The following is a 12,789-nucleotide window of genomic DNA, read 5'->3' on the forward strand; positions in this document are numbered from 1 at the left end:
ACTAATAACTGCAAACTACAGATGTTCATTCGACCAGTTAGTTGTGAGCGGGCAGTGTTAATCTGTGGACGTGAGACCGTAGTGTGTCAGCATTGTGTCACGAATCGCAATGGAGCAACGAACTGAACATTTCTAAGTCAAGTGTTCGAGACACTCACCAGAATGTTTTCAAGAATGTAAAAATGTGTGCAAAGTTTGTCTCCTACACCTGGACTCCCGACCATAAACAACAAGGCGTAGGCACCTGTTGCGTCTTTATTGAAATGAAAAACGCGGACAATCCTTTTCTGAAAAAATGCATCAAGAGTTACGGGACTTGGTGTTCCAATACGAACCTACCACTAAACGATAAAAATGCAGAATGGGTCTCTGATGTTCACCAAGTCCGAAGAAGGTGCGACTCTGTTTTGCGAGTTGAACAATATCGCAGAGAAGGAGTTTTTCCTGACATTTTCACATGGTTATATTAACGTTCTGTGCGTTGTTCTCGGGTGGAGTGAGACTTTATACACACATCAAAAAAAGGTTTGCATCACTCCGGTACTCAGAACTCCTGAAGACAGACGTCGGCTGTGGATATTCTGTCACAGACACAGTCCCTCTGATTGTTCAGAGATGTCGCTAAACTCGCCCAAAGTTGTAAACAACCATGCATGAGCAGCGCCTATTAGACGGAGGGGGTCAGACAGCCAATCAGTTCCACTCATTTCACCAGGAAGAAGGTACACTGCTCGCGTTGTCTGTAGTTCAACCATGCCTAGACGGTCAATAGCGCGGTTCGATCGCGTCCGCATTGTTACTTTGTGCTAGGAAGGGCTCTCAACAGGGGTAGTGCACAGGCGTCTCGGAGTAAACCAAAGCGATGTTGTTCGGGCATGGAGGAGATACAAAGAGACAGTTACAGGCGTCTCGGAGTAAACCAAAGCGATGTTGTTCGGGCATGGAGGAGATACAAAGAGACAGGAACTGTCGATGACATGCCTTGCTCAGGCCGACCCAAGGGCTACTACTGCTGACCGCCACCTACGGATTATGGCTCGGAGGAACCCTGACAGCAACGCCACCATGTTGAATAATGCTTTTCGTGCAGCCACAAGACGTCGTAATAGGTGCATGATGCGCAACTTCACTCCCAACGTCCATCGCGAAGTCCATCTTTGCAACCACGACACCATGCAGCGCAGTGCAGATGGGCCCATCAACATGCCGAATAGACCGCTCAGGATTGGCATCACGTTCTCTTCACCCATGAGTGTCACACATGCCTTCAACCAGACGATCATCGGATTTCCTTCACAATAACGACATCGCTCGACTAGAATGGCCAGCATGTTCTCCAGACATGAACCCTATCGAACATGCCTGGGATAGATAGAAAAGGTCTGTTTATGGACTACGTGACCCACCAACCACTCTGAGGGATCAACGACGAATGGCCGTAGAGGAATGGGACAATCTGAACCAACAGTGTGTTGATGAACTTGTGGATAGTATGCCACGACGAATACGGGCATGCATCAATGCAAGAGGACATGCTACTGGGTATTAGAAGTACCGGTGTGTACAGCAGTCTGGACCGCCACCTCTGAAGGTCTCGCGGTATGGTGGTACAACATGCAATGTGTGCTTTTCATAGCAATAAAAAGAGCGGAAATGATGTTTATGTTGATCTCTATTCCAATTTTCTGTACAGGTTCCGGAACTCCAGGAACCGAAGTGATGTAAAACTTATTTTGATGTGTGTATTTACAGACGGAAATTCGTTGTTGTTTTTTTTTTAGCTGAATATCTGAAAGTGCTGTAGAAATACGTATCTGAATAGTTAGTTTCTAACTTACCAGACACTCCTTTATAGTTATGACTATTAAATTGACCTGTCCAACGTTTCCATTATTTAATGAAAAAATTGTATCATACTTATTCTTGAGTTTAGAAAAAAACTCCGTATCAGTTAATCGGTTTATGTTTCAGAGATTCCGGTTCCGGGACCGAAAGGAGAAAAAGGCGACGCTGGCCCTCCGGTGAGTACATCAAAGCTTACCGAAAAATGAAATTTTCATCGAAAGTGCAGTTGCCCTATTTTTTGGTGTATCATCGAAGGTGGTCTTCCCAGCTTCATTGTTTTACATGCTGTGTCGCACATCATCGAGGAATATATTTTCATAGTTTTTATTCATTACAGTTCCAATAGTTAGAAAGACTGTATTTTGAAAGCATAGGAAAAGAAATAATTAACTTTTGGGTTTATAACACGACCTCCTGGTGTGCTCCGTTACGACGAGATTGCCTCTCTCCATTCCAAGAAGTTAACGACGTATTTATTTCATTTACTGATAGTTTTAGGAAGCGGATAATGACATGTTCGATTAACAATAATGGTTGTTACCTGATCAAAGATCAAAACAATGCTGATTTGGTTTTTTGACCGTAGGGGCATTGTGCATAAAATGACAACGCCTCATCTTATATAGCCAGTTCCGTCACGGAATTTTTGACCTCAAAAGGCATTCCTGTTGTTCCAAAGCCTCCTGTTCAACTGATTTGCGTCCTTGTGACTTTATTCTTTTCCAGAAATTGAAAACTGTCTTAAAAGAAAGTCATTTTGGGACTATGGAGGAAATTCAAAAGAATGTGACCGACATACTTAAAGGTCCTAAAAGCTGAAGGCTTTCAGCGCTTCTACCAACACTGCGAACAATGATTCTGCCGGTGTGTAGCTATCGAAGGGAACTACTTTGAATGGGACAATATTGTTGTTTGAAAAAAATTAAAACTTTGGTAGATAAAAAATCAGCTTTATTACCTTTCTCATATAGTTCTTGTATGCCAGTAAGAGACGTCGACGTGGAAACAGAAGCTATCGTTTTAGGAAGTGCCTATAACCGGATCGTGAGTGAAGTTGCCCTATTTTTTGGTGTATCACCGAGGACTTTCTGAAATGTCTATAAAGCATGATGGAATGAATAGTGGTCGCAGAAAGATTCTAACCGACTTGGAACGACATTTGGTTTCAGTTCCTGCGCTGATTGCTGCTGCCATTAAACGAATGCAGGTCAATCTCAACCAATTTTTGGGCCAACATTGCAGAGGTAACTACATAATATGGACATTTAGGGTTGGGTTTCTCGCAAAAGGCCATGGCTCACAACGGCGCTTAAAGCTACCGATCTTCAGCACGCCAAACAACATAGAAAATGGACAGTAGGTTATTGGAGACGTATAGTGTGGTGCGACAAGCCGCGGTTTTGCCCTCATCAAATGACGCAAGGCGTCGAGTCCTTCGACGGTCTAATGAGGCGTATAGCTTGCAGTCCGATGAGGGAGTGGTTCAGTCCGGAGCTAGTTCCGTCATGTTTCAGGGATACATTTAGTACATTCGGGTTAGCGTGAACATGAATTACAATGAATTAATTTCCTTTGTTTCACGTCTATGTTCACAAACTTTTTTGTCATCAGACTACCGGTTTCGGTCTCTAATGACCATCTTCAGATCTCTTTTATAAAAACATGTCCTAATATACTGGAGCTGTAGTGGATCGTCAAATGTTAAACACAAAATCAGCCTCAGTATCTTCAAATATATATAAGAGGGTTGGAACTATGAAAGTGGCAACTATTTATTTACAGCTCTTACAAAATAGATAAGTGTTTCAAAGTTTTACTGACCTTCATAGTAGTCACCAGCATTGTGTATAACCCGTTGTCAGCAATGTGGAAATCGTAGGATACTCTTAGCAGTGTGACAGTTCGAGCGGAGCGGTCTATTGCCCGACGGATTTGTAGTAGTTCTGAAGCGAATGCCGTGAAGTGTTTCCTTCAGTTTAGAAATCGATTTGAAGTTACAAGGGCTTAAGTCAGAGGAGTGCAGTAGGTGGTATAGCACTTAGCAGCCCCCATCAGTCAAATAAATCAGTAACAGCTTGCACTGTACGTGGTTGAGCACTGTCCTGCAAAATGATGGTCAGGTCCTGCAGAAAGTGTCATCACTTCTGTCTCTATGTTGTTCATTTTTGGAACACAACCTACGAACAGCTTGTGACCATAGAAGTGAAGTACAGAAATTTGTTTTACACTTTGGTCACTGTTCAATTTGCGACCATGTCACAGCTTGATGAACTATAATGTTGTGGGCACTCCCGTCTTCCAGGATGACAAAAGCCGTATCTACAGAGCTACAAGCATATGTCCTGGTTTGACGAACACTATCATACCTCGATGGCCCACTAAATCTCCCGATCTTAATCCCATTGAAAAGTCTGCGACTACTTGGAAGAACGGGTGAAACATATCACTTGAATTCTCCACACTTTTTAAGCTGTCCGGGGTTTCATCACCAGTTGGCTATGGCATAGCTGACTAAACTTGTCGACTCTCTTCCTCACCGAATTTCAAGCGTCATCAGGGGCAGATATTATGTTACACGTTACTAACTTTACGTCTCCTAGAGGTGACTAATCTAATGTCCAGTGGGCTTCGACATCGTTTACGAGAATAGCTACTTCAAGTCGAGGGTGTTGTCTTCGACACCTACAACTGAGTCTGGTGTCTACATATGACGTAGACACGCCGGGTATATTAAGATTGCAGTGCATTCACATAAGCTTCTCCTAAATATGTCCTGGTATACGTGTTAAAAAAAAAAGCTCCTCTACAGTGTCTATCACTAGGGATGTTCTCAGCTCGATCAGGCATTTGTATTTAAACATTTCTAACCACGCCAGCGTAGGCGTGTGATTGGATTGCACTTGTTCTGTACACAACAGCGCTTCCAATCTTTGGAGGAGTGGTGGAGGTGTTAAAACGCCAGTCAGTTATCTCAACAAGCAGTAACGTGTTTAGTGTCGTGTGTCCATATTGTCATACACAGACAGAAAAAATGAACGAAACCATTAATGTTCGGATAATTTTAAATGTTATGATATACGAGTTAAAATACTTTGAAGAGCTAAAGAAACTGGTACTGATACACCTGCCTAATATCGTGTGGGGCCACCGCGAGCACGCAGAAGTGCCGCAGACGACTAATGTTTGAAGTAGTGCTGGAGCGAATTGATGTCATGAATCCTGCAGGGCTCTCCATAAATCCATCAGGGTACGATGGGGTGGAGATGTCTTCCGAACAACACGTTGAAAGCCGTCCCAGACATGCTCAGTAATGTTCGTTTCTGGGGGGTGGGGGCTGGGGGTTTGGTGGCCAGCGGAGGTGTTTAACCTCAGAAGAGTGTTCTTGGAGCCACTCTGTAGCAATTCTGGACGTGTGGGTGTCGCATTGTCCTGCTGGAATTGCCCAAGTCCGTCGGAATGCACAATGGACATGAATGGACGTAGGTGATCAAACAGGATGCTTACATACGTGTAACCTGTAACAGTCGTTTCTAGACGTATCAGCGGTCCCACACCATTACAGAGCCACCACCAGCTTGATCGGTCCACTGCTGACATGCAGGGTTCATGGATTCATGAGGTTGTCTCCATAACTATACCCGTACACGTCCATCCGCTCGATACAATTTGAAACGAGACTCGTCCGACCAGGCAACATGTTTCCTGGGGACCTTTGCCTTTCGCGGGCAAGTGCTCTACGGACTGAGCTACCCAAGCACGACTCACGCCCCGTCCTCACAGCTTTAATTCCGCCAGTACTTCGTCTCCTAACTTGCAGACTTTACAGAAGCTCTCCTGCGAACCTTGCAGAACTAGCACTCCTGAAACAAAGGATATTGCGGAGACATGGCTTAGCCACAGCCTGGGGGTAGTTTCTAGAATGAAATTTTCACTCTACATCGGAGTGTGAGCTGATATGAAACTTCCTGGCAGATTAAAACTGTGTGCCGGACCGAGACTCGAACTCGGGACCTTTGCCTTTCGCGGGAAAGTGCTCTACCAACTGAGCTACCCAAGCACGACTCACGCCCCGTCCTCACAGGTTTACTTCTGCCAGTACCTCGTCTCCTACCTTCCAAACTTTACATAAGCTCTCCTGCCAATAGACTCTACTCCCACACGTGTTGATGAATTCAGAAATGTAATTCAAGTGGCTTTTGATTTTGTGGCTCAAGAATGTGATTCTGACGATTGTCCAGGAATTTCTATTGCAGATGTGACTACTGTGCTTGTGCATATTGATTCATGCGTTTTGATGAAGAACCTCGTGTACATAGTGTGCAAACTAAGCGTAATGTAATCGAATGCTCTCACCACCCGAATCACAGTGGTACGTAAAACTTCTAAATGCAACTGGAACAGAGAATTCCTATTCGAACCGAGAGACTTCCCCTGTCAGTGTAAAATGACTATGTTCTAGATATTAAATTGTTCTAGTTACAGGCCAGCAGACATTACTAAAGGAATCTGCATGCATAGTGTGTGGTTCTTGTTACAGGGACCACCAGGGGAGTCGGTCCAGGGCCCTCCAGGACCTCCTGGACCACAGGGACCGCCGGGCCCCGTTCCAGAGCTGGACCCTGAGGTGAGTGCCAGCATGCTCTGCTCTCTTTTTATCCTCGAATTTTGGAGTAGAGGAGCTGTCGGCAGCTATTGTTGTTGTTGTCTTCAGTCCAGAGACTGGTTTGATGCAGCTCTCCATGTTACTTCATCCTGTGCAAGCTTCTTCATCTCCCAGTACCTATTACAACCTACATCCTTCAGAATCTGTTAAGAGTATTCATTTCTTGGTCTTCCTCTACGATTTTTACCCTCCACGCTGCCCTCCAATGCTAAATTTGTGATCCCTTGATGCCTCAGAATATGCCCTACCAACCGGTCCCTTCTTTTTGTCAAGTTGTGCCACAAACTCCTCTTCTCCCCAATTCTATTCAATACCTCCTCATTAGTTATGTGATCTACCCATATAATCTTCAGCATTCTTCTGTAGCACCACATTTCGAAAGCTTCTATTCTCTTCTTGTCTAAACTATTTATCGTCCACGTTTCACTTCCATACATGGCTACACTCCATACAAATACTTTCAGAAACGAATTCCTGACACTTAAATCTATACTCGATGTTAACAAATTTCTCTTCTTCAGAAACATTTTATATCCTCTCTATTTCGACCATCATCAGTTATTTTGCTCCCCAAATAGCAAAACTCCTTTACTACTTTAAGTGTCTCATTTCCTAATCTAATTCCCTCAGCATCACCCAAGTTAACTCGACTACATTCCATTATCCTCGTTTTGCTTTTGTTGATGTTCATCTTATATCCTCCTTTCAGGACACTGTCCATTCCGTTCAACTGCTCCTCCAAGTCCTTTGCTGTCTCTGACAGAATTACATTGTCTTCGGCGAACCTTAAAGTTTTTATTTCTTCTCCGTGGATTTTAATACCTACTCCGAATTTTTCTTTGTTTCCTTTACTGCTTGCTCAATATACAGATTGCATAACATCGGGGAGAGGCTACAACCCTGCAGCTATATGTCTGCTTTTTTGCCTACGTCTACAGCGACTGGAACAAATTTGTTTATTTGTTTCACCCTGACTTCTGCAAAACACAATCTATATCTTTTTTCTATTTACCTAGACATGTTTTAACACATTTGTGTCATCTTCTTCGGGTCTCGATTTATTTCTGTAAGAAAATTATATGACGCTCATGGTTGTTTATTTTAGGCCTAAAAACTATAACGTATGGGCTTTTTAATTTTGCTTTGATTTCTCACCTGAAGTTGCTTAACTGAGTAAGTATAGTTGTATATGTCGGCTTGCTTTTATGACTTCTTATCTGCATCTACTTCTAAGTATATATTCCCAAGCTGCCGTACGGTGCATGGCAGAGGGCAGCGTGTACCACTACTAGCCATTTCCTTTGCTGTTCCACTCGCAAACAGAGCGAGCAAACACAACTGTGTACATGCCTCTACACGATCCCTGAGTTCTCTTATCTTCGTGGCCCCTACTCTAAACGTGGATTGGCGGCAGTAGAATCGTTCTGCAATTGGTGTCATATGCAGTTCTCTAAATTTCTTTAATAATGCCTCCCGAAAAGCACGTCGCCTTCCCTCCATTGTTTGAAATTATGTCTGCTGCAGGGTAACTGCGAGCATTTGCTTAAAGAGTTATCAATTTTTAAACACTTTTTCCGAGAGTACTATTGGTATATGTCCTGCACTTAGTTTTTCCGTCCTGTTTTGCATCTCTGGTGTGCTTCCTTTTTTAGATGCAATTACATACACTATTTTAACATCTTTTACACGTCCCCTTCACCGGGTTTATTGGGAACATTTTTGGAAAGTGTGGTTCATCTGCAAAGGAAACCGGATGTAGGACGCTCGTGCGACCTATTCTTGAGCACTGTTCAAGTGTTTGGGATCCACGCCAGCTCTGATAAAGGAAGACGTCGAAGCAGTAGAGAGATAGGCTGTTACTTTTGTTACCGGTAGGTTTGAACAACGCGCAGGTATTGCAGAGATGCTTCTGGAACTCAAACAGGAATTCCCTGAGGAAAGGAGACGTTCTTTTAGAGGAACACTATTGAGCAAATTTAGACAACTGGCGTTTCTAGCTGACTGTAGAACGATTCTACAGCCACCAACATACATTTCGCGTAAGGATCACGAAGGGAAATTAGGGCTTTTGCGGAGGCGTATAGACTGTCTTTTTTCCCTCGCTCTACATGCGAGTGGAACAGGAAAGGAATTGGTACAGGGTATCCTCCGCCAGCCGCAGCACGGTGGCTTACGGACTATGTATGTAGATGTGGTTGTACCACAGGTTTTCATACATAAAATACTTGGAGTCGCCGTGCACATCCAAGCACCCTGTGTTATTGTCGCCACTGAACTGTTCATCATTTTGTTTTTGTCCAATGTGGCGCTAATATTCGGTGCCTGGTGCGAGTGGTGCGTCTACTGGGAGAGAAATTAATTTAATTGTGTATGTGTGTGTGAGTGTGTGTGTGTGAGAGAGAGAGAGAGAGGGAGGGAGGGAGAGAGGGGGGGGGGTAGGAAGCAGTTGTTTCAAGATGTTTCATGTACTACTTCCAGTTTCAGCAAGAGGATTGTGGAAATAGTTTGTTTGCGAATAAGGTTCACACCACTTAGCGCTCATTTTTGCTCTGTCGCACTGTGCACTGATTTTTTAAGCGCTGTAGAGATGGAAATATAAACGGGGATAAAAATTCAAAAGAAATGTAGTTCCTGTGTAATCATCAAGACCGTGGGTGCTTTACGAGGGTCACTCCAAAAGAAATGCACACTGTTTTTGAAAAAATACAGCATTCATTCTGCATGTATGAAAGTTTTACAGTGTGTAGATACATCCTTCCCGCTTGTTTTCAAACTTAGTTCAACCTGTTCCCGCGAGTGGCGCCGTCACAGCGTGTCTTCAAGATGGCTGCTACACTTGACATTCGTCAGAAGCAACGTGCTGTCATAGAATTCCTGCGCTGTGAAAACGAGACAGTGGGAAACATCCACAAGAGGTTGAAAAAGGTATATGGAGATGCTGCTGTCGATCGCAGTACAGTTGGTCGGTGGGCAAGCAGGTTACGTGATGAAAGCGGCCACAGAAATATTGAGGATTGTCCTCGCAGCGGCAAGGCTTGTACTGCACACACTCCAGACAATGTGCAGAGAGTTAACGAATTGGTGACTGCTGACAGACGCATCACAGTGAACGAATTGTCACGCTACGTTGGGATAGGGGAAGGAAGTGTTTGCAGAATACTGAAAGTGTTGGCGTTAAAAAAGGTTTGTGCCAGGTGGGTTCCCAGGATGTTGACAGTGGCTCACAAAGAAACAAGAAAAACAGTATGCAACGAACTTTCGGAACAGTACGAGAATGGTGGAGATGAATTTCTTGGAAGAATTGTGACAGGTGATGAAACATGGCTCCATCATTTTTCACCAGAGACGAAGAGGCAATCAATGGAGTGGCATCATGCAAATTCACCCAAGGAAAAAAATCAAAACCACACCTTCTGCTGGAAAAGTTATGGCTACGGTGTTTTTCGATACCGAAGGACTCTTGCTTGTGGACATCATGCCAAGTGGAACCTGTGGTGTCACCGCCAGACACCACACTTGCTAGGTGGTAGCCTTTAAATCGGCCGCGGTCCGTTAGTATACGTCGGACCCGTGTGTCGCCACTATCAGTGATTGCAGACCGAGCGCCGCCACACGGCAGGTCTAGAGAGACTTCCTAGCACTCACCCCAGTTGTACAGCCGACTTTGCTAGCGATGGTTCACTGACAAATTACGCTCTCATTTGCCGAGACGATAGTTAGCATAGCCTTCAGCTACGTCATTTGCTACGACCTAGCAAGGCGCCATTATCAATTGCTATTTATCTTGTGATGCATGTACCGTCAGACTGATGTTCACCAATTATGGATTAAAGTCAAGTATTCCAGAAGCTACGTACTATTTTTGCTACTATAAAGACCTTGTCCTGTTCCAAACCTCACGCCATCGTACGTGAGCTTAAATGCGTGCCTTTCGGCTACCTGTCATAGTGGATTGGCTGTCTTGCCAGTCCACAACAGAACCACCATAAATTCTGATGCATGAGTGACGACAATGAAGAAACTTGGAGCTAGACTGAGTCGTGTTCGACCACATCGGCAAAATCAGGATGTTTTGCTGTTGCACGACAATGCACGGACACATGTCAGTCAAAAAACCATGGAGGCGATCACAAAACTCGGATGGACAACCCTGAAACACCCGCGTTACAGTCCTGACCTCGCTCCATGTGACTATCATCTCTTTGGGGAACTGAAAGACTGTCTTCGTGGAACAATGTTTGAAGATGATGACTCCCTTGTGCACGCTGCGAAACAGTGGCTCCAACAGGTTGGTCCAGAATTTTACCGTGCGGTTATACAGGCGCTGGTTCCAAGATGACGTAAGGCAGTTGAGAGGGGTGGAAATTATGTGGAGAAATGAAGATATTGTTCCTAAAGGATGAATCTACACACTGTAAAACTTTCAAACATGTAGAATAAAAGATGGATTTAAAAAAAAATGGTGTGCATTTCTTTTGGAGGGACCCTTGCATATCAACACACTCAGAAAATATCTCCGAACAGTGTCGTTGGAGTTCGGCTTATCCTGTAAATACACCAATCTCTGTTAATAGAGAGAAAAGTGTATCTATGTGCAAAACATTTGATCAGTGTACTCTGTTACAGAAGCTTCGTGGACCACCTGGACCACCTGGCCCGCCGGGCGTCTGCGACTGCAAGGAATCTAACGAAACCATCTACGTGAGTATCTTCCCTACGCACGTTATATCTCTTAGCTAATGAGTGTTCACTCTCTCACCTCTTGTTACTTTCAAATATTTTGATTCGCATGCCGAATTTTATGATCTTGAAAACCCTACAGTTTTTATAAAAGTCTACGAGTATCAAGCGACTGCATCTGGAATCTTATTTACTGCATTTTTTACTCGTTTGATGGTAATGGTCCATCAATTTACACTACTGGCCATTAAAATTGCTACACCACGAAGTTGACGTGCTACAGACACGAAATTTAACCGACAGGAAGAAGATGCTGTGATATGCAAATGATTAGCTTTTCAGAGCATTCACACAAGGTTGGCGCCGGTGGCGACACCTACAACGTGCTGACATGAGGAAAGTTTCCAACCGATTTCTCATACACAAACAGCAGTTGACCGGCGTCGTCTGGTGAGACGTTGTTGTGATGCCTCGTGTAAGGAGGAGAAATGCGTATCATTACGTTTCCGACTTTGATAAAGGTCGGATTGTGGCCTATCGCGATTGCGGTTTACCGTATCGCGACATTGCTGCTCGCGTTGGTCGAGATCCAATGACTGTTAGCAGAATATGTAATCGATGGGTTCAAGAGGGTAATACGGAACGCCGTGCTGGATCCCAACGGCCTCGTTTCATTAGCAGTCGAGATGACAGATATCTTATCCGCATGGCTGTAACAGATCGTGCAGACACGTCTCGATCCCTGAGTCAACAGATAGGGACGTTCGCAAGACAACAACCATCAGCACGAACAATTCGACGACGTTTGCAGTAGCATGGACGATCAGCTCAGAGACCATGACAGCGGTTACCCTTGACGCTGCATCACAGACATGAGCGCCTGCGATGGTGTACTCAACGACGAACCTGGGTACACGAATGGCAAAATGTCATTTTTTCGAATGAATCCAGGTTCTGTTTACAGCATCATGATGGTCGCATCCGTGTTTGGCGACATCGCGGTGAACGCACATTGGAAGCGTGTATTCGTCACCGCCATACTGGCGTATCACCCGGCGTGATGGTATGGGGTGCCATGGGTTCCACGTCTCGGTCTCTTGTTCGCATTGACGGCACTTTGAACAGTGGACGTTACATTTCAGACGTGTTACGACCCGTGGCTCTACCCTTCATTCGATCCCTGCGAAACCCTACAATTCAGCAGGATAATGCACGACCGCATGTTGCACGTCCTGTACGGGCCTTTCTGGATACGGAAAATGTTCGACTGCTGCCCTGTCCAGTACATTCTCCAGATCTCTCACCAATTGAAAACGTCTGGGCAATGGTGGCCTAGCAACTGGCTCATCACAGTACGCCAGTCACAACTCTTGATGAACTGTGGTATCGTGTTGAAGCTGCATGAGCAGCTGTACCTGTACACGCCATCCAAGCTCTGTTTGACTCAATGCCCAGGCGTATCAAGGCCGTTATTATGGCCAGAGGGGGTTGTTCTGGGTACTGATTTCTCAGGATCTATGCACCCAAATTGCGTGAAAATGTAATCACATGTCAGTTCTAGTATAATATATTTGTCCAATGAAAACCCATTTATCATCTGC

General features: G+C 44.6%; 1 protein-coding gene across 3 annotated transcripts in view; it reads left to right on the forward strand.

The window, feature by feature from the left end:
* Positions 1–12,789, forward strand: part of LOC126251885 (collagen alpha-1(XVIII) chain-like) — a 733,026-nt gene that overhangs the window by 551,016 nt on the left and 169,221 nt on the right. For all 3 annotated transcript variants that reach the window (XM_049952585.1, XM_049952587.1, XM_049952586.1), the window contains 3 exons: positions 1,972–2,021; positions 6,383–6,469; positions 11,135–11,209. In XM_049952585.1, the coding sequence (XP_049808542.1) occupies positions 1,972–2,021; positions 6,383–6,469; positions 11,135–11,209 (212 nt within the window). The remainder of the gene's footprint in view (positions 1–1,971; positions 2,022–6,382; positions 6,470–11,134; positions 11,210–12,789) is intronic.

This window comes from Schistocerca nitens, chromosome 4 (genome assembly GCF_023898315.1).
Source record: "Schistocerca nitens isolate TAMUIC-IGC-003100 chromosome 4, iqSchNite1.1, whole genome shotgun sequence".
Taxonomy (NCBI): domain Eukaryota; kingdom Metazoa; phylum Arthropoda; class Insecta; order Orthoptera; family Acrididae; genus Schistocerca; species Schistocerca nitens.